At 35.9% G+C, this 20,488-nt stretch overlaps 1 protein-coding gene and 1 long non-coding RNA gene across 4 annotated transcripts in view; one reads left to right on the forward strand and one right to left on the reverse strand.

The window, feature by feature from the left end:
* Nucleotides 1-976: 976 nt before the first annotated feature.
* The window catches only part of sv2ca (synaptic vesicle glycoprotein 2Ca), a 36,287-nt gene continuing 16,775 nt past the window's right edge, over nucleotides 977-20,488 (reverse strand). The window contains exons 5-13 of the mRNA XM_065263015.2: nucleotides 18,161-18,294; nucleotides 17,460-17,549; nucleotides 16,279-16,389; nucleotides 15,487-15,575; nucleotides 3,340-3,504; nucleotides 3,084-3,217; nucleotides 2,769-2,972; nucleotides 2,406-2,565; nucleotides 977-2,106 (exon numbers count right to left, since the gene is read on the reverse strand). Coding sequence (XP_065119087.1) covers nucleotides 1,923-2,106; nucleotides 2,406-2,565; nucleotides 2,769-2,972; nucleotides 3,084-3,217; nucleotides 3,340-3,504; nucleotides 15,487-15,575; nucleotides 16,279-16,389; nucleotides 17,460-17,549; nucleotides 18,161-18,294 — 1,271 coding nt within the window. The 3' untranslated portion in view covers nucleotides 977-1,922. The remainder of the gene's footprint in view (nucleotides 2,107-2,405; nucleotides 2,566-2,768; nucleotides 2,973-3,083; nucleotides 3,218-3,339; nucleotides 3,505-15,486; nucleotides 15,576-16,278; nucleotides 16,390-17,459; nucleotides 17,550-18,160; nucleotides 18,295-20,488) is intronic.
* On the forward strand, nucleotides 4,557-8,751 carry LOC135744702 (uncharacterized). Of its 3 annotated transcripts, XR_010530808.2 has the most exons (7): nucleotides 4,557-4,739; nucleotides 4,950-5,144; nucleotides 5,689-5,765; nucleotides 6,078-6,165; nucleotides 6,271-6,391; nucleotides 8,310-8,348; nucleotides 8,425-8,751. It is a non-coding gene; the product is annotated as an uncharacterized lncRNA (long non-coding RNA). The 3 variants fall into 3 exon arrangements; XR_012336684.1 differs by lacking the exon at nucleotides 4,557-4,739 and having other exon boundaries at nucleotides 4,855-5,140; XR_012336683.1 differs by lacking the exon at nucleotides 4,557-4,739 and having other exon boundaries at nucleotides 4,856-5,144.

Raw genomic sequence — 20,488 nt, forward strand, 5'->3', positions numbered from 1 at the left:
TTGATAACCCTATTTTTATAAATCTTTCTGCAAGTACATTTGCCTAAATCTACAGTAGCCTATGTACATTTAGTACGTCAACATTGTACAGTTGTGGTTGTTTCAGAACTTAGAGTATACATGCATAAAGCTTAAACCAGCAATAACTCTAAACCAGCAATCATTTTTAATGAAATTTTCCATTTGAGGAGCTCAGATGCAAAAGCCTCTAAATGCCACCTCCTTCAAAAATGAGATAATGATATAAATCAAATTCTCTCTGCACCTATTCATCAAATATGTTCACTTTAAATCCGCTTAATCCCGGCCTCAGGCCATTCAGAAATACAGGTTTGTTGGCAGAATTGATAAAAAAAAAATACTAATTTGATAAAATATATGTGAGATGCACTTAGAGTGTTCTGCATTTGAGCTCTTCATATGTTTACATTAACAACTTTAGTTAGCATAAACTAACAATAAACAATACTTCTGCAGCATTTATTTATCATTTTCATCAAAAGTGTTGTTACTTTATGCAAAATTAATTAAGATGTACAGTATTTGATAATGTTAATGTATTAACTTTATTGTAAAGTAGACTGTAAAAAAATCCGTAGAAATTGCAGCTGGGTTGCCGGTAATTTACCGTAGATTTAAATTTATGTTATTTACTGGCAACATTTTATTCAAAGTTAAATGAACATTTAACATTTACAAGTCTTTGTCTTTATAGAGTAAAACAAAAAAAAAACAGCATCAAGCAAAACATTCTGGGAAACAAAATCTGGAGCAAAAAACAGAAAAAGGTTGATGATGATTTCTGGTTCCCAGAATGCTTTGCATGAGGCTGTTATTGTATAGTTTTATTCTGTAAAGATAAAGACTTGTTAATATTTAAAATTTATTTAACTTTGAACAAACTCTTGCCAGTAAATAACATAAATTTAAATCTACGGTAAATTACCGGAAACCCAGCTGCAATAACATTGTAATTTCTACGGATTTTTTTTACAGTGTAGACTTTATTGTAAAGTGTTACGAATAAAAAAGTGCCTGAAATTCACAATTTACAACATAAATTCAATAACAAAAACTATTGATAAACTGTTAGAAATACATTAAACAATGTTTCTAGAAATAATATCTTCAACGTGTATAGCTAAACCTAAAAGCAGGCACTTTAAAGAGCACTTTACTGAAAGTTATTTACCAGTGTACACTCTAAACCCAACATCAACTTTTCTCTCATCTTTGGATTTAATTATTTGGGTTCAGTCAGCCAGCTGTGATGCAGCTGTGCAGAGCTTCCAGTTTTTCTGATTATCCTGCTTATCTGCATATACAGCAGACTTGAACTGCTCATTAATAGCTCATTTTGCTCAGGTCTTAATTAGGGGACATTAATATTTACACTCACTTCAATACCCAGGGCATTATAAACCCATAAAAAAGCCAGAAAGTAAGCAAAGTTGGAGGCTGATTTAGTTGTGGAAAACCTAATATGTAGATATTAAAAAAAGCTTACAGGTGATCAAAATAATTTTTTTCACCCAGAATGAATTTCTTGTAATGCATAAAGGGAAGTATTTCACCAAGAACAATGGCACTCACACAGCAATGTTGAAAGAAACATAAAAAATAAAAGCATTTGTGTAAATGTGACCAAGTCTGTAAAAACCCTTTGTGAAACCCTCTGTGTGTCTTTTTTTGTTATTTAATGTTTTTTTTTTTTTTACATAAAATCATAATGTAAAGAGCATTCTCTGAAATGTGTGATGAGTAAAATCAAACGTTGATGCTCCTAATCCCATAATTATATTATGAGACTTTAGCCTGGACTTCACAGGCAGAGACACAAATAAGCGCACACTACAGTGCACCATATTAAGGAATGAGGGTTTTCAAGCATTTTGGATATCTCTATACGTCTGAAACAAAGTTTACATTAGGACATTAGACCTGGTGTCAGGTAGCCGTAATCCTACCAGACCCCCGGCGACGAGCACTGAGGCGGCGAGAAGAATGGGGATGACTTTGGTGATGCCCACTAAAGAGCCAAAAATCAGATTTCCAAGCACTGCAGCTAGCTTGCACAAGGCGTTGCAGAAACCAAATCCAGTTCCTCTGAAAAACAAAATGGAATTATTGGATAAAAAAGGTAAAAAAATAAACAAGGTACTTGAATGTACAAAAGTTGTCACTGGGGCGGTACCTTTTTGAAAGGTAAACTACTGGTACCTTAGAGGTACCTAAATGGTACTTTTAAAAAGGTCACAGTGACAAATAAGTACAGCTTTTGTACCTTTTTTCTGAGAGTGTAGGGTTGAAAGAAAATTAGGGAAGGCAGTAGGCCTTACACAGATATTTATTGAGTTTTGAGAGCGTGAGTGTGTCATATTAATTATGTATGAGTTCAACCCCACCTTCTGTCTGTAGGGTAGAGCTCTACTGTCACAACATCCAGAGAGTTCCAGGCAGAGATACTCAGGCCATTGTACAAGCACAGCATTCCAATCATCATAGACTCACTGGTGCCAAACCATAGGAAGAAACAGCTGATTCCAGACAGGACCATGGAAAACCCTGAAAAAAATGAAATACTTATAGAAACACCATTCTTTGATACTTTTTTGATTCTCTGCCAAAGCAATATCAACAACAATTTTATGTTTACTTTGAGAATAAGGTATGGTTTTTCAAACCACTTAGTATGTCAAATTTATACTCAAATAAATATACTCTAATAATTGTGTTGTATGAGTATTAAAGTTAAATGTCAGCCTCACCTAACATAGCCAAGCGTCCAATTTTGTCCATAAGAAGGGCAGAGACAATATTGCCAGGGAGGACGGCCAGTGTTCCCAAAAAATTAACAAAGTAGACCCAGTATGCACTGTAATCATCCTCGAAAGTCATTTGACAGCCTGTTTTGTTGTGGTAAAATGTGCTGTTTATGATGCCAGTGTTTATAAGTTTGGAGTCGTCAATATCTGTCGAGAGAAGATTGAAATATTTTTATGAGTGTTTTAGTTACTGACTGTCAGAACATGGTAAACACTGATGGATTATTACACTAGAAAATGTGTTTTAACTAAATGTACCAGTGTTATAGAAGACAGACTCGATAAATGTGCAGTTTCGAAAGAATGACCCCACCGATGTCACATCCTCTAAATAGCAGTTCTGGAAGGTGGAATTGATGAAAGTGACAGACTTGAATTTCATACTTATAAACCTGAGGGGAAAAAGAAAATGATTTGTGAGGTACAGTAATATACAGAAATACAAAGCACACTTCATAAAGTGACCATGTAGATTAATTCATTGACAAAAAGATTAATGCTTTGAAAAAGTCACCTGTCATTTGCAAATAAGCTATTGGTATGTATCTGGTTCTCTAATGTAAAATTGAAGGTGAAGTCTTCGATGCGTTCATTGGCATGCCTTTGCACTTTGGAGGCATATTCATCTTCCTGAAGGTGCTTGATGACATCAGGGAACCATACAGATAGGCCATAATACCTGCAGGAGCATAAGAGTTCTTTAAGGGTTTTTTTTACATGAGCAGACAAAGACATAATGGTTGTTTAAGGCATGGGCGTCGGAAGCAAATGAAAAGTGGGTGGGTCCCCACCTTACCCCCCACCCCCCCCGAAAAATACATTTACTGCAGTAGATGACATTTTCATGTTTCCTTTTAATTAGCCTGAACATTTGCGTTTATTAAATTAAAGACAGTAGCCTACACTGTAAATAATTTTCGTTGTTTTCACAGTTTTTTACTGTTTTTCTCGACAGTTTCTTACTGTATAAGTTGTTTACAGTTTGTTACTGTAGATTTGTTGTTTCCACAGTATTTTAATGTATTTTCAACAGTTTTTTACTGCATAAGCTTTGTACAGTAGGCTACTGTAGTTTTCCAATGCATTATGGGAAATATTACTCTGAATACAGTATTACCAACCAACTGCAAAACACAATTACAAACGTCTATTTATATCTTAAATGCTTAATTTTTGTGAGATATTTGGTTTAATGTCTGTTTTCACATCAGATGCTCGGTGTGTTCCTTTAACATATCACGTGCCTTTTCTGAGGCTTTAATGAAATCACCAGCCAATTCAATAGACATACCATCAGTTCTTAATATTGTTGCCTCTGGGTCACAAAATGTATTTTTAAGATTAGTTTAGGCGATAATATATATATGTATAATCTTCAAATAGCAGTCGATTAGTTAAAAAGCGCTAATTTTAGAATTTGATTAAACAAATGCGGAGGGTTCAGGCGCGAGTCGGTCACGTGATGTGCTCCTCAGTTCTGTCAGCAGGGGGAGTGGGAGAACGCGTGTGTGTCGTCGTATCTGTTCTGCTCATCTAGCGCGTATTTCTTTATTAATATCTGCTGGGTGAATATTAATACATGCTAACATTAATTTTGTGACCACAAAATGACAGAGAGCTATTATACTGTACGAGATATTGTGTCGTCGTGTTTGTCTTCACTCACTTCATCATCTGGTAAGTGCTATATGCAATATCTGGTATGAGACTTTATTGGCACTAAAGGGTTATTTCGGCTAAATTTTACTTAATTTCTGTCATAACAGCAAACAACTTCTGCAACTTCACAATGATTGTCTGCGTGTGTGCAAAAGAAAGCATGTTCACTGTGTAAAACCCCGCGCAGGGCATTTTCAAATTAACGGTCAGGGCAGTCTGAGCTTATCGTGTTGTGTTGACAGAGACTTTGCTGAGGTAAGTAAGAGAAAGAAATTAATGTGTTAAATAAATAACGTTATAAACTTGAATAATGTTGTGCCAGAATACGTTGTGTAATGAATATCTGTGGAATAGGTTTAAAATAATACATTAATGACTGAACATAAACTTGACTGAACATTATGGCAGCTAGAAGTATTGAAAAGACGTATAATAGATTTAACAATGTTTTATCTTCTTTATTAGTGTATGTAAATCTGGGCTACAGTCCACGACAAATTTTCTACGGTAGTTTTACGCCTGCATGCTCGTCCTCTCGTCTATCGCGGGGAGATCATCACTACAGCGGGAATCGCATTGAAGAGATCCTGTGCTTGTTGCGTGGCGGTGTGTTTGTGTGCTCACTTGGATTGAGACCAGCAGTGCTTTTTTAAACAGTGGGTGAGTACTAACTTATTATTGTGTAGTTTCATAAAAGCCTACTCTTTTCAGTCACATAACTTTTGTTCATCTGCTAATAATAGGACTATGATCCATACACAAAGATGTATTGTGGATTTAAATAATATCCGCGAATATTTATGTGAAAATGTATTAGTGTTCTGCTGACATGAGATCTGAAAATGTGTTTTAGGACCTGATATGGATTAATCCAATGATCAACGTTTTCCTTTGTATCCCTGTTTTGTATATGCTGCCATTACATGATGGTCATATGTCCCGGATGATCGGGAGAAGTCACGTGGTTCAATTATTATTTTTTTTACGTGGTTCAATTATCTGTTAATAAATTTTTTTACCATGCATTTAGCATCAGGCAAAGCCTGCAATCAATCTATTAAGACAGAAACAATATCTTACTTATTATTATGTTGTTATTATGACAATATCATGTGATCATCTGAGTTAGAACAAAATCTATTCATTTTCAGGTATTACTGTGCAAGTGCCCTGAATCATTCTGTTGAAATGTTATGTGTTTAAGATTCTTTATGACATCAAGATGTGGTTTGGGAAGGACCTTCATCTAAATCTGAAGACAGGACATACTGGCTTAAAAAGGTACAATAATTTTTTATACCCAATTTGAAATGTTGAACAATTACTTTACTTTACTGTACTGGACTGGTCAAGCGTTTGGTCAGGAACTGCCTATACACTTGAAAAATGCACAGAACTGGAACAGCACTTCAGTTGGGAGCACATTAACAAGGATTAAATTTATCTAATAATTATTTTAATATTTATAAGTAAGCAACTACTTGCTGAGTGTATTTAATGAGTGTGTATTAATCTCTTACAGCTCCCATACTTAGTACAGTATATTTTAATCAGTGTGGCAATAACTTGTGTTTTATTTTTATGTTTACACAGGTGTTTCTGATATGGAGAAAAACCCTGCACTGCTCATTTTATTTCTTCATCTTGAGAATACAGCAAGTTTACCTTTTGTCTGGAAAATGTAAGTTTTGAGTTTGGCTAACAATAGAGTTTAGATTTTGATGCAATTTATTACTCAACTCTTTAACTTGTATTCTTAGTTACTCAGTACATGTTATTTTCACAGGATTCAGCAAAGCTAACACCAACAACAATTTTTCATGGCACTTTAAACCACCTTGATGTGAGGAGCCAGCATCAGAATGGATGGTGTCAATATCCTGAATGAAGAAGTGGAGGTAACAGAGGTACTGTATCTCTTTTTTATCTCCTTCAGTGTAGCATGTCCAAACCCATCATTGCACACTAAACGTTAAACATTTTTGGTGACTACAAAAGACAGTCTATAACACTTCTAAAATTGTACAAACAACGTATTTCTATCAATTGTTTTGCCATAACAAACCTTACTTAGTGGTAATTGGTTCGTATATAGTTTTGTGTAAATTTGTTCATTTAACGTCTTAAGTTTGGAATGGTCTATACGGAATTAGTTTTGTGTTTATTGATAATAATTATTATAGTAAACACATTTATTTATTTCTTACACCAGTTATAATTTATGGGTAGGGGTGTGACGGTCATTATATAACCGTGAGACCGACGGTTATAGTTGAACACCGTCATTAGAACTCTATAACCGCCAAAACCGTGTTATTAAAATATAAAAAAAAAAATTATCATAAAGAATTTTAAAATACTAATTAAAAACAATTGTTAACAGTCTGTGTTACACGCCCCCTCATGTTCTCACGCAGTGAAAATACAGAGCGGAGCAACACTGACAACGCGCTGACATACAGGACAAACCAGGTTACTTTTCGGTTACTTTTGAGATTAAACATATTAAACAAAGTCTCACCTTTCAAATCATCTCTTCCGTCAGTACACTCCGCTTTTCAAGTTCAAATCCTCCCATGCTAACCTACTAACTCTGCTGAACGCACATTCACTGCTTGCTGTTAATTTTAAAGAAACGTAGAGCAAGTAGCTAATCAGTGTCTAGTTTATTCAAACGCCGGGTGAGCACTGTGCAGCGCGTCTGCGGAGAGCATTTGCTGCGCGTGGCCATTGTGCTTTTACACCGGTTGCGTTTGCAGCGCATAGTGTGCAGTTTAATAACAATCTGAAGTTCACATTACTTTCTTTTACCTGCATTTATGAGCAAAACCTCTGGTTTTGGTTCGTGTAATGACAGATATATAGACACAATTACAGACATAAAAAGCCCATGGCACAAATGTGTTTCTCTAAAGATTATTAAGATAGATGATAGATAGAGGATTAATTTATGCTGGGCAGAGAGTGACAGCGCAGTCTTCTGGCAACAGTGTGTTTTTTAAATATTTCATTGCTTTCTGTTAAATTGTTCAACATTATTACTGTTTGAAACACACTTGGCATAACATTCATGATTTTATGGTAAAATGACACTTTCCCGTCAATCCACGAGCATTTAAACGAGCAAAACGCCCCCCACCGACGGTTATGTTACGAACCGTCACATTTGACTCATGTCATAACCGTCATCACCAATTCTGAAACCGGCACACCCCTATTTATGGGTAATATTTGTGTCATGTTTTAGTCACTGAAATGTGTAAAATCGTGCAAAAATATTTAATAGTCTACCTGTGGTCTATTAAATATTATTTATTCAAAATGGAATTCTACCTGGCAGTGGTGGCTGGTGACTTCTCTCCTAAGGGGTGCAAATTCAAAATATGTGTTCAGAGTGTAATGTGTGTTGCTCATCATGTCAAAGTATGCGTTCGTTGTGTCATGTTAACCATGTGCATCTTGCCTTATGTCAAAATACGTGCCTGCTGTAAAAGCGTCAGAAGGGTTTATGATTTTATGACAAAATAAAATTCACAAAATACTCGCAAGACACTAACTTAACACTAAACTCTGATTACACATGAGATTTAGCGAGATGTTTTATAATAAACCCCTTTGAAGCATCTGCAGCAGACACGCATTTTGACATGATGCGTGATACACATAAGTTTACATGACGCGATAAATACATGTTGTGACAAGCTTTGCATCGTGCGCCCTTGAAAAAGAAGTCACCAACCAGCACTGCGACTGGGTTATTTAAGCTTTCAGTAATATGTAATGTTATTGTAACATTCTCCGTAATATTTTCTCTGTTCTCTCAAGGTGGATCTCAAGACTTGGCCATGTTCTAGATTATAACTGGTGAGCTCAAAGTACATTATTGCTAAAAACAAGCATTTTAGATGATTAGTTAATTTTTTTTTATCATTTGTTACAGGATTATCACAAGTGCTGTCGCCCCTGCTGTATATGACGCCCCCACCACCTACACCAGGTGTAGGAAATGTCGGTCCTGGAGTGACGTTGTCCTGCAGAGTTTTGCTCCAGCTCTAAACAAACACACCTGAACAACTAGATCTGAAGAGTCACCAGTAAACTACAGGTAGGCGAGGTTTTATCAGGGTTGGAAATAAAATCTGCAGGATTTCGGCACTCCAGGACCGACGTTGCCTACTCCTGACCTACACCTTCATCCTGCCACCACCACCCATACTACCTACAAAAAACTGTATTGTAATAATGCTTTTCACTGTATTGTATGATGTGGTTTCTCATTTAGGGTAACTACACTATGGCAACCATTTGATAAATTGATTGCTGACAGATTTTGTTATTTTTTTACTTTTTGTTTAAAATCTAATCATTTTTTTGTTTTGTTAATATTGTTACAAATATACAGTTAAAACTGCACAATAAATGTTCTGCTTTTAAAGATATAGTTGTTGTCTTTATACTTAACATCAACCGATAAAATAACAGTATTTAATTTAATCTTAAAAAATACAGTAGTATATATTTTACACTGTAAAATAAATAACAGTAAAATTGAAAAAAATACAGTAGTATATATTTTACACTGTAAAATAAATAACAGTAAAATTGGAAAATACAGTAGTATATATTTTACACTGTAAAATAAATAACAGTAACATGTCCAGTATAACAGTAAAATGCTGTATGTTGGATCTTACAAATAACAGTATAATACTGTACTTCATTTTGCAGTATCCTTAAAACTACTGTCATTCTTTCTACAGTAATTTTACTGTTGTTTGAAATACAGGAACTACTGGATAATTGTTGCCAGTAAGTTACTGTTAATTTGACAATAAACTTTTTACAGTGTATTACGGTCGAAATTCTGGTAATAGCCCTTTAAATATTTTGCAAATAATGACAAATGTCATGTTTCATTTATCTTTCTCTGTGTCATTTTTTTTCTCTACTCTGCTGACAGTAGGCTACAATGTTTATTTTTTATTTTGAGGAAATAAAAGGTAAGAAAAACGAATGAAGGTAAACTGATACAACTTTTGTATACCTTTTTTATTTGTTATACCCAATCCCTCTTTCTCTCTCTTAGAGAAATATAAATGTGAGATTCTGGAAATGAGATCAATTTATTTTATGGTATCCGTCGGGAAACAATGCTGTCATAAGAGTTTGAGCCAGTGGTGTAGTCTAGATTTTTGTAGTGAGTATACTGTGATTTTTCCCTCTCACCCTTATGCTCACTCGTCCTAGCGCGACACCTCATAAGCACCACCACACTCACAGATGCATACAGTATAGATATTCATGTAACTAAGAGCATTCTGAAAGTGTACTCGTAACACATCAACTGAACGTGTTATCAACATGTCAGTTTATTATAAGAAAAAAAGACTTTAACAGCCAATGGGTTTACAGCTGGGGAAACTGGACTGATTTTTAGACTGGTTTAGTGTTAATCAACATCTAACTCGGGGCCAAAAGTTATTGAACTGTTAATTAAAATTAAATAAATCTTCAATCTGTGGCTAACACATGCATTAAAGGAGAAAAAATATTCAATTCTTTCAAAAGCTATTATCTGACAACTATTGATAACATTACCATGTGTAATTTAATGGTGTAAATGTTTTTAATTAATACACATTTAATATGACCATGAATTAACTCTAATTAGTCACTGATATAAAAGCTTATTTTTGCATATAATATAAGCATTGTCTAAAAATGAAAATAGGCTTATACTTAATTATTATTACAAGACCATCATGTAGCCTAATATTAGACACCCAAACCAAACAGAAGTTTAAGATCATATACATCTTGAACGTAGATATATAAATGAACACAGAGAAGGGAAGTTTAACACTGTGAAGCACAAGAAAACATGGAGAGGAACTGAAGGCAGCTAAAAACCATCAGGGTATAATCACGGGCTTATTTTATTGCATTTGGAGCCTTACCTCCAGATAAAGTAATAAACTGGACTGATGATTTAAATGTTGTTTACTCACATGTGCGTTGTAAACTCTATGGATTTTATGTTGCAGCACTCGTTCACTTCTCTGGACTGTTTGTTTACAGTGTCGCGTGAGCAGCTATACTGTAGGTTCGACTTCATTTGGCGCTAAGCAGACCTCTTGGTGATGTCAAAGTACCGCGAGAGCGAGTCAAAGCAGATTTCTCCATGTGATAACTGGAGTCTCTCTCGCGGTACTTTGCTGTCACTCGCCAGTCTGCTCCCCAGTTACTTTCGCGTCACTATAGTAATCTGATTTCATAGAAATTCATACGCCGATCGGATCGCGCAGTTCGGCATGAAGTATATAGCCTAATATGTATTTTAACCCGTATATAACCCGCTAAAGTAGCAAGTGTAGCATGCTAATGGTCAATGCTTCACATCTATATTATGACTAAACTTAAAAAATGTCACAAAACCATGCTGTTACGCATCCTCGCGCTATTTTTAGTGGGTATACGGAAATCCTTGACCATTTCTAGTGGGTAAACGGCGTATACCTGCGTATCACGTAGACTACACCACTGGTTTGAGCATGTGTACTTCTAAAACACAATCGATTAAACAATCGAGGTATGACTTTATTAATTATCTGCAAATGTACCTCGCAAATAATAACAATACGTGAAGACGTTCATATCACAAATGAAAAGTAATTGGCTTCTGTAAAAAAACTTGAAAATTATCCAGCGATCATGCCATAATCAAAATAATCTATTTTACAGCAGTAATAATATTTTAACAAGTAGCCTATACTTTTAACGTTTGAAAGGAACCACATTTAGTGCTGTGTTAATTATCATTAAAAGCAAAACGGGAGTCTCTGTGCCTCCGCGACAGACGCAATTCTTCTGGCATCTCTCCTCATCATCTCCTCCTTTTTTCTTCTGTGTCTTGAACTTGGGGCTCGAGTCCGACCTAAGGTTCGAGCTGCCTTTAAGAACACCAAGCTAAGTTCGTTTACCGTTAATTATTAAGACTAAATGGGCAGGCAAACTCGTGAAACAATGAAAATAAAATAATCCGCTATAATATGGTTTTACACGTCTATAGAAAATATACTATAAATAAAGCAGTTATTAATTTCCCTAATGCATGGTTGTTTGACATTTACTTCTGTTTAAAACGTTAGGCCTATACATTTGGCAAATGAGGTTTTTCAGCACTATATTCGAACAGCAACTCAGCGTCCACTCACCCCCGCGAATTATGTTTAAAAGCTGAAACGGGTCCGCGGTGTAAAAAAAGCAAAGGTTAGGGATCCCTGCTCTAGTGGAATGGATTTGGACTAACAGCGCTTTGATAAGTGAACAGACAAATGCGCTAAATTAGAGAAAAAGTGGGTGGGTCCATTATCATTGGTCTTAAAAAGTGGGTGGGTCCTGTCCCACCCACGTATAATGGTTCCGACGCCCATGGTTTAAGGTATTTACAGGTGTTAACTCAATGATATACAAACCAGATTTGAACACAAAGGAAGATATTTTGAGAAATGTTTGTAACCAAACCGTTTGTGGACCCTATTCACTTCAATACTGTTTTTTTCCTACTATGGATGTGAATGTGGTTTACGAACGGTTTGGTTACAAACATTTCTCAAAATATCTTTTTGTGTTCATCAGAACAACGAAATTTATACAGGTTTGTAACAACATAAGGGTGAGTAAATAATGACAGAATTTTCATTTTTGGGTGAACTATCCCTTTAAAATCAGTAAGTCAGACCACCAGCACTGCGCCGGGGCTTGATCTGCGGGCACAAGGTTTGTTTTTAGTGCTGTGAGGACCTTGTACAATGGTCCGCGGAGTCTTTAGAAACAATATGGAGTAATGTTAGGCTACTCTGCTCTTGCAGAACTTCATCATCAACAGTATGCGCATCAAGATGAACACGCGCGTTAATCTGGTTTGCCTGCGTGTGTGAAGCACGGGGCTTTGAATGTGACAGATGCTTTGTCAAAAAAAAAAACCTACAGTATGCATGTTACAGGATCCACTTTAAATTCAGAGAGCAAAAGTTGCTGTGGAGTTTAGTCATCATCATCAATAATAAATCTTGGCTGACAATGATAAATATTTGTATAAGGAATAATAATAATAATAAATGAAGAGTTTGGTTCCAAAATGCAATAAACGCCATTTTTGAAAAAAATTAGTTTCTACCAAAATCAGTATTATATCAGGTCAGTATTTAAAAGTAAATTCTTAATTTTACGCAAAATCCAATATCCGCCGTGTTATTCTGTCATCTTTTCTCCCTTTTTTCCCAAAACGTATTAAACGCCACTCCTCCTTTTCTACAGAATGCAATAAATCCGCTCCACAAATTACAGCGCACCATTCCACGCAATGTAAACAAACAATGGTGGCGCGTTGAGTACACAGAGTCCTAGTTTTCCTCATCTACTTTGTACTTCGTGATCAACAAACAAACAAAAATGAAATAATACTTTAATAGCATTGATAAACCTGTGGGGGTTTTCTGTGACGGGAAAGAAACGTTAGCCATCAACATCTAATAATTTACGCGAGAGGCACTCGGGAGACGATCGCTTGTTCTCCCGACAGCATCTAGCTTCTCTCATGCTAACACATTGGCCCTCATTTATCAAAAGTGCGTACACCAAATTTCCAGCGTACACCTGGCGTACACCCAAAACCACGGTGACTTTGATATTTATCAATATGGACGTTGGCGTACGGCACGCTCAAATCCTATGCCAGCTCAGGAGGTGGTGTACGCACATTTTGAATTTGTGCAGAAATGCGCAAACACTTCCTAACACCACAAAACGCACTGACAAACTAAAATATATGATATGACGCACTGTAAAAAAAAACATAGTAATTATAAACTTCAGTGTTTATTTTTATGCAACATGTACTTCAATGTTTAATTTGTGAGACTTTACCAAAGCATTTGATTTGTGTGCATATGTATTCCTTAAGTTGAGAGCCTGTGCACTTAACCTGACGTTTCAGAGCGAGCATGTGAACGGAGCTGGTGGGAGCGGAGCGGTAATATTACCATCCAAGCGCCTTTCCGAAAATTCTGCTCGCTCAGCACCGCTCGTTGAACCCAGAACGCCCTTTGATAATTTGCTAGTTCGAGAATCTGTTAAAACGTCTAGCAATAAGTTATGGAATTCAAGCCTTATACATAAATGTAAAGTAAAAATCAAAGTTAAGATGGGACAGGAAGAAAAAATTGAAAGGGAGTGCGGAGATACTGTAAAAGTTAGCAAATATTCTTTCTGGAATCTGCGGCACATTGCAAGAAAGCACAAGGATGTGCTACGAAAACATGGTAATGCATTAAAAGGTAAGCTAGTTACATACCATTCGATGATAAATAAATACAGATGAGGTAAGGGAAAATGCTTGTGTTGAATGGAGCCGTACATCCGATCATGATGACATGCGGACAAAATTATGGCCACGAATTATCTTATATGCTACATTATGGACACTTCTTTTTCTTATTTAGTCTAAAGTATGGCCATAAATTTAGAATTTGTTCCCAATATTCAACAGTTTGTTCCTTGGAATTAATTATTATAATATTTCGTAATTACAATTACAATTATTATTTCAAATTATGAATTAGCCTAGTAAAACATGTGGATGTCGTGGAAACAAATTGTTAATTTGAATTATATCCGGAGCTCCGTATCAAACTGGATCCAAGATACAGCTAAAAACAACTTTATGTAAAAACATAACAACACACAACAAAAGTTACTCCATCATTTTAAAATATTATTTAAAACAAAACTTAACTGAACCATTAAGCAGACATATAATTTAGATGTAGGCAACAGTAAATAATAATAATAGTAATAATAATAATAGCCTAATTCTAAATATCAATAAGCGGCATTTATAATAAAAATAATAATAAAAATATTAAAAATTGTCATGCAATTATTAATGTGTCTTTAATCCCACTCTTTAAACTCCCAAATTAAACAATTTTGTTTCTTTCCACATCCCCGGTTTCTCTTCTTTGCCGTCTTCCGTGTGTCATTGGCGTAAAATGAGGGTGTGGGGGAGGCGGAGAGTTTATATGGGCGTGTTATTCCTAATGACAATCGTTTTCAGCCGAGGCATTTATGAAGGGCTGGTATTGCGTACACCTGAATATCAAAGGTACGCACAATTTCATAAATCAGGCGTTGAGAGGAGTGTAAGCATAATCTTACGCCAATACGCCCGTTTCTACGCAAGAATGATAAATGAGGGCCATTGACCCCAGGGATCTTATGAAAAACTTTCCATAATTTTACTCAAAGTCAACGAGAATCACAGCTGATCGCTATGAAAAATGTTAAGCAACGACGTCAAGTATAACCATGCAGCAATGACAGTGTTCCTAATATCACAAAGTAAGTGTTTTGATTAATGCTATTAATGTTTTTTTTTTAATCAGTGTGTACAACTGTTCAACTAAATGAATATAAAATGGCAAAAATGAATGCACATTTATACATTGATTTAATAGATTTATAGAATTTTGAAAAAAACTTTTTATGGATTTACATTTTGTGGAAAAAAAGAATTAGTTTTTATAATAAATCTTTGAAAATCAAGTTATGGATTTGTATATATATATATATATATATATATATATTTTTTTTTTACCTAAAGATGCTATGTGAAAGTTTGTAACAGAAAATAGTGGTTTTCATCTTGTCACTTTCTTGGTACAGTATAGAAAACAAGTTTTTACCGAAATTTATCAAAATGGATTTATTGCATTTTGGAACCAAACTCTTCAAATATTCTGATTAGGAATAAAACTTTGTTTTGAACTGTGCATAGCTCTGAATAGTTAGGCCTACTACACTTGTGGATTTTAACGTTGGTCCCAAATATTTTCAGAGGGGGTACTTGGTGTAAAAGGTTTGAGAAACACTATAATGACTCTAGACTATAATGTATTGCATATGTTCCTGTGACCAGTAGGTGAATAAAAGCAGGGCTTACCCAAAAGACAATGTAAGCCACACAGTAGCAAGTTTCACTGTTATGTCTTTTAGTGGATAATTAAAACACTTTAAGAAGGTCAGCCATATCTGGAAAGACAGAGAAAGTGGTTGTCATTTTTCTGAAAAAAAAAAAAAATCGAACACACTGTAATTTATATACTATATAATAGTACATAATATACCACAACGTGTTGTGTTGTTCCTCATATTTGTTGTTTGTACACTCAAATTATGCTGGGTTATTTTTTTTATAAATATTCAGTTGTGAGTTGAAACAACCCAGCAATGAATTGAAACAACCCAGCATGTTTATTTATAACCCATGTGTTCTGTCCAATATTTACCCAGCATTGGGTTAAAAATAAGCCAACAGGACTTAAAGTGTAATGAAAAGACACTCTGATGTAAAGCCAAAGTCTGACAGTCAGTAAAATCGTTATTGACTTTTTAATCTGAAGTTACATTGTGTTACACAACAACACTCTGGTGTACAGCAGCGTTATTCAAACAATGACAAGATGTGTCAGATCCACAGTACATGTCTTGTAGATAAAAGTAGAGATGCACAGATATATCAGCCAATAATTGCTATCGGATCGTTTATATTGAATATTTATTAATAATATTAATAATTATATTAGGCATATCAAATGTTTCTACAAAATAACAAACTGTATTTACATGTGTGTTATATCGGCCTCATATTGGCCAATCGGTGGCCATTAATAAACCCAAAACGGCCGATCACTACATTATAGCATCAACATAGTATTTTCAATATGAAGCTTACCCCATAAAGTTCTGACTTTACTCTGAAGATCACTTTTGAGAAAACGCTGCCAGATTCTGTCTTCATTTCAACAAACTCATCAATCTGCTTTGGGATCTTAATCCTGTTCACCTACAAGATAAAAAAAACATGAGTTACAAATGAAGAGTTCAGATGCAAAAGCCGCTAAATGCCACCTCAGTCAAAAATGAGATAATGATAGTAACTGAATGCTATTGACACGTACTATCAAATACTTTCACGTCAAATCCACTTAATCCCACCCTCAGTCCAAAATCCATTAAGAGTCGGATATAAAAATGCTATTAACATGCCAGACTTTGCAGGTTTTGCATCTGAACTCTTAAAATATCAGAATGGCACTAATTTTACAAAAAAATAAAATATTTCACAAAACATTTTACTTTGTTTTTATTTTAAAAAGTATATTAATACTGTTATTATAAATGTACTATAAATCTGACAACCTTATTGCATATGCATTTCTAAGAGTTGGTTAGTCACACAATACCAGGTGTTTCAAAACTTAAATTTTTTGTCCTCAAGTTCTTTTCAGTTTACTATGGCTTTGTTAGCTGGGATTTTACACCCCGCATTTTCAGCATGCGAAGTCTGTGATGCTGAACTCAAGGGCATCAGGCGGTAGTAGATTATCAGCTTTGCTTATTTGCGACCCTGAACTAATTTGCGCTGCTCTTAGCGTTGGTCCTTATGGAAATCAGCAGTTGCGCTGTGTTATTTAACTAGTGCTTTCTTAGTAAATATCACCACTCCCATCTGCGCTTTTTTGGAATTGCGCTCATTTGCCCCATTTAGTAAATCTGGCCCCATAGGTTGAATCAACCCAGCATAGGTTTATTTATAACTCTCCAATACTTAGCCAGCAATGGGTTAAAACACCAAGCATTTTTAAAAGTGTATCAAGTGTATTCTAAAATGTGACTTATCTGTCCAAATATATTTTTTGGGATAAAATAATGTTAGCAGTAGTCAATTTGGTGACAAGCAGCTGGGTGCTGGCAAAGGCTTCAGTCTCTACTACTGAAGCTCAAAAAATACCACATAAACATCTCTAAATACCCACATACAGGGCAGGATGAGAAATCATTCATGAGTGTGAGCAACTTTAAAGTATGGTTGGTGTTTTAAGCAGCTTATAGAGCAAAGAGGGAATCACTCACGGTAAAGACTTTCTCAGGCTGTCCACGCGCTCGCATGTTTGTGTCATGAATCTGCTTGAGGATCATCCAGGCCTCATCATGCTTCCCCACCTGAAAGGATAGAGCAGAAAAATCCTTAAGAGATTATAAGGATTAAATGCCAGCCGCTGCGCTAGATGACAGCCGCCCACCTCCATTGCTATGGCAGGCCTGAAAGCGGGTGTAGGACGTCTCGACAAGTACGAGTCATTAGCTTCAAAGAAAGTTGTGTTCCTTTAAATCAGGCCATTTAAAGACATATGTAGTGAATAGAAGTTCTTGGAAACGTGTAGTTAGTAATGGAGCAGACCACTTCAATAAAAGATAAATTTATTGGGCATTATCATGTGTTTTTAAAACACAGATATTTTCACCAACGAAAACACACCTTCACACACACACACACACACACACACACACACACACACACACACACACACACACACACACACACACACACACACACACACACACACACAATTTAATGATTAAAGATCAGATCAGGCTGGTTTATGAGGGTTAGTGCTAGTCTAGCTGGTGGACCACAATAACTAAAATGTTCAATAGTCAACCAACATAGTTCTTATGATAAAACTACCAAGGAAAAATGTAATGGTTAAGGTTGTTGAAAAGCATTGTTTTCATCAAAATCTCAACACAATCTCATTACTGGCAATACTTACTTCCAAGTAGAATCTGGGGCTCTCGGGCATAAATGTTAGGGCCACCACAGAGCAGACACAGGGAAGTGCACACACCACAACAAACACCCTCCAGCTGTGGAACTGATAAGCTGAACCCATACTGAAACTCCAGCCTATGGAAAACAGTAGACATGCCGTTTATGATATTGATCCTGCAATGGCAAAAGTCTGGTAGCATTTTAAATTTAGTTAAAGGTATAGCGGAAGATTTTTTTCCGGGTGGATCATCAAGACTATTAGTCATCCCAGTTGTCAATCATTCTGGTGATATTTTGACGTAAGGCCGTCGTATGTGCTCGACCCTAGGTTTGCTTTCTGCACAAGCGCACTTTCAGATATGTGTTGTGGGCTACGGTTTGAGCCATTCATTGAAGCTCGTGTTCTAACCGTGTTTTTTCAAAATGTCTGAGGGTTGCAAGAGAAAAGTGTCTACGAATTGTATGACAGAATAGAAAGGCATCTGAAGAAAGAAACAAGACAAGAGTGTTTTTGGGAGAATATTTCACACGCTAGCGTGCGCTAAAAAAGCAAAGGTTGGGCCTCCCACGCGAAGTTTCTACTAGACTGGTAAAGTTTGGGATGCTCTTTGGAGAAATCCATTTTAAATCACTGCTAGTAAAAGTTGATGTAACCTATGATTAGCAATGCTAGCCCTGGCACAAGTCACGAACCGCACAGACACGGTAAACATCTCAATGTATGAGCCATGCCGACAGCAACTTGTAAACAGAGCGAAGAGAAGAACTAGGCTTGTGCATGCTCTCTCTCATGCACACATTTAATAAGCACACGTTGTTTGACTTAATACTGTACAGTTTAAGTGCTGTCATTTCTATTTCATCAGGATTTACCTCTTTTTTACCAGTAATGTCTGATGCACCGAGATGTACAACAGTCTAGGGTAATATGATATGATTAAAAAGTGGCCCAAACGAAAGGCATAGGTTTTAATTCTAAACCGTAGAGTAGACATAGTGTAAAAGAAAAAAAGCATGTTTTATGCAAACATAACTACATTTAGCTATATAAGTGTAGTAACTAAAGCTGGTATCTTAAGAATGTGACTTATCCACTTTCGCTCCACAATTTCACATTTCGGCATGTTTTAAAGTTCAAGTTTGGTGATTTCTGCCCTGCGAATTCATATTACATAAACATGTATTACCAATAGTTACAGTAATCAACACATGAAGATTTTCTAATGACAATGACCTTTTTAGGTGGAGGAAAAAAAACAATATTGCACAATCCCACTTTGTACAATAATATAAAGCAACAATGATGGGGCATGTCAGAAACCATGTGCTTTCATTTCTGGTTGCTGCCTATATTCCCAGAGGTCTGCGTTGAAATTTTGCATGCTGAAACTATAGTATGACCGTGGCATACATTAAGTAAGTCACAAAATCAGGCCACGTTGGCCTTTTTAAATCTTTTTACTTGATTTTTTCACATCCACAGTATGATCTTATCTTTCAGCATTAAAGCAAAGGGATCAATGTTGCAACTGGTACTACTGTCTAACAAATTTGGCCAGCCATTCTCCTGTGACCAATAAATAATCCTTTATGACTTTAGTGCTTCCCAATCTTCCCTAAAGTGCCCAAGGCAATGTTGTCTGTTATCCCACCAGCAATGGCTCTGAAAAACAATCATAAATAGGATCCGTGGTAATGGGAGGTAATCAGGATTTATGAATGCGTAAAAAACACAGATTTAAATTAATCTATACAGGCAGGCTAAAACAAGTCTTTGATGAATGCCTCTGATTCTACAAGGATTACACTGTGTGTTTAAAGAAACCAGCTTCTCATGAGTGATGCGATTGTCGAGGCATGATGTGAAAAATCCCACATAGAAAGCGTCTTAAAATGTTCTGCAAGGGTTGGGTATAAGGTACAGTGTGTGTGTGTGTGTGTGTGTGTGTGTGTGTGTGTGTGTGTGTGTGTGTGTGTGTGTGTGTGTGTGTGTGTGTGTGTGTGTGTGTGTGTGTGTGTGTGTGTGTGTGTCGGTTAATTTGAGTATCTCTGTGGGGACCTGTGGTTAATAAGGAATACAACACTACTCTGCAGTATAAGTAAGAGCTGTGATAGCAAATGCCAACCCTGTAGAATTAATGCTTCGCCCATGTCATTGGAAATCTCATTACATAGATTATGTGCATAATTGACTGGGGAAACGGATGACTAATACAGCAGCTAGTAGACCTACCCAATTTCAACTCATATACAGTGACTTGCCTATGGCACTACTACTATAGCTTCAAATGAATTTACTGTATCAAAGAAACATGAATACAAGTGCAAA

Source organism: Paramisgurnus dabryanus, chromosome 5 (assembly GCF_030506205.2).
Source record: "Paramisgurnus dabryanus chromosome 5, PD_genome_1.1, whole genome shotgun sequence".
Taxonomy (NCBI): domain Eukaryota; kingdom Metazoa; phylum Chordata; class Actinopteri; order Cypriniformes; family Cobitidae; genus Paramisgurnus; species Paramisgurnus dabryanus.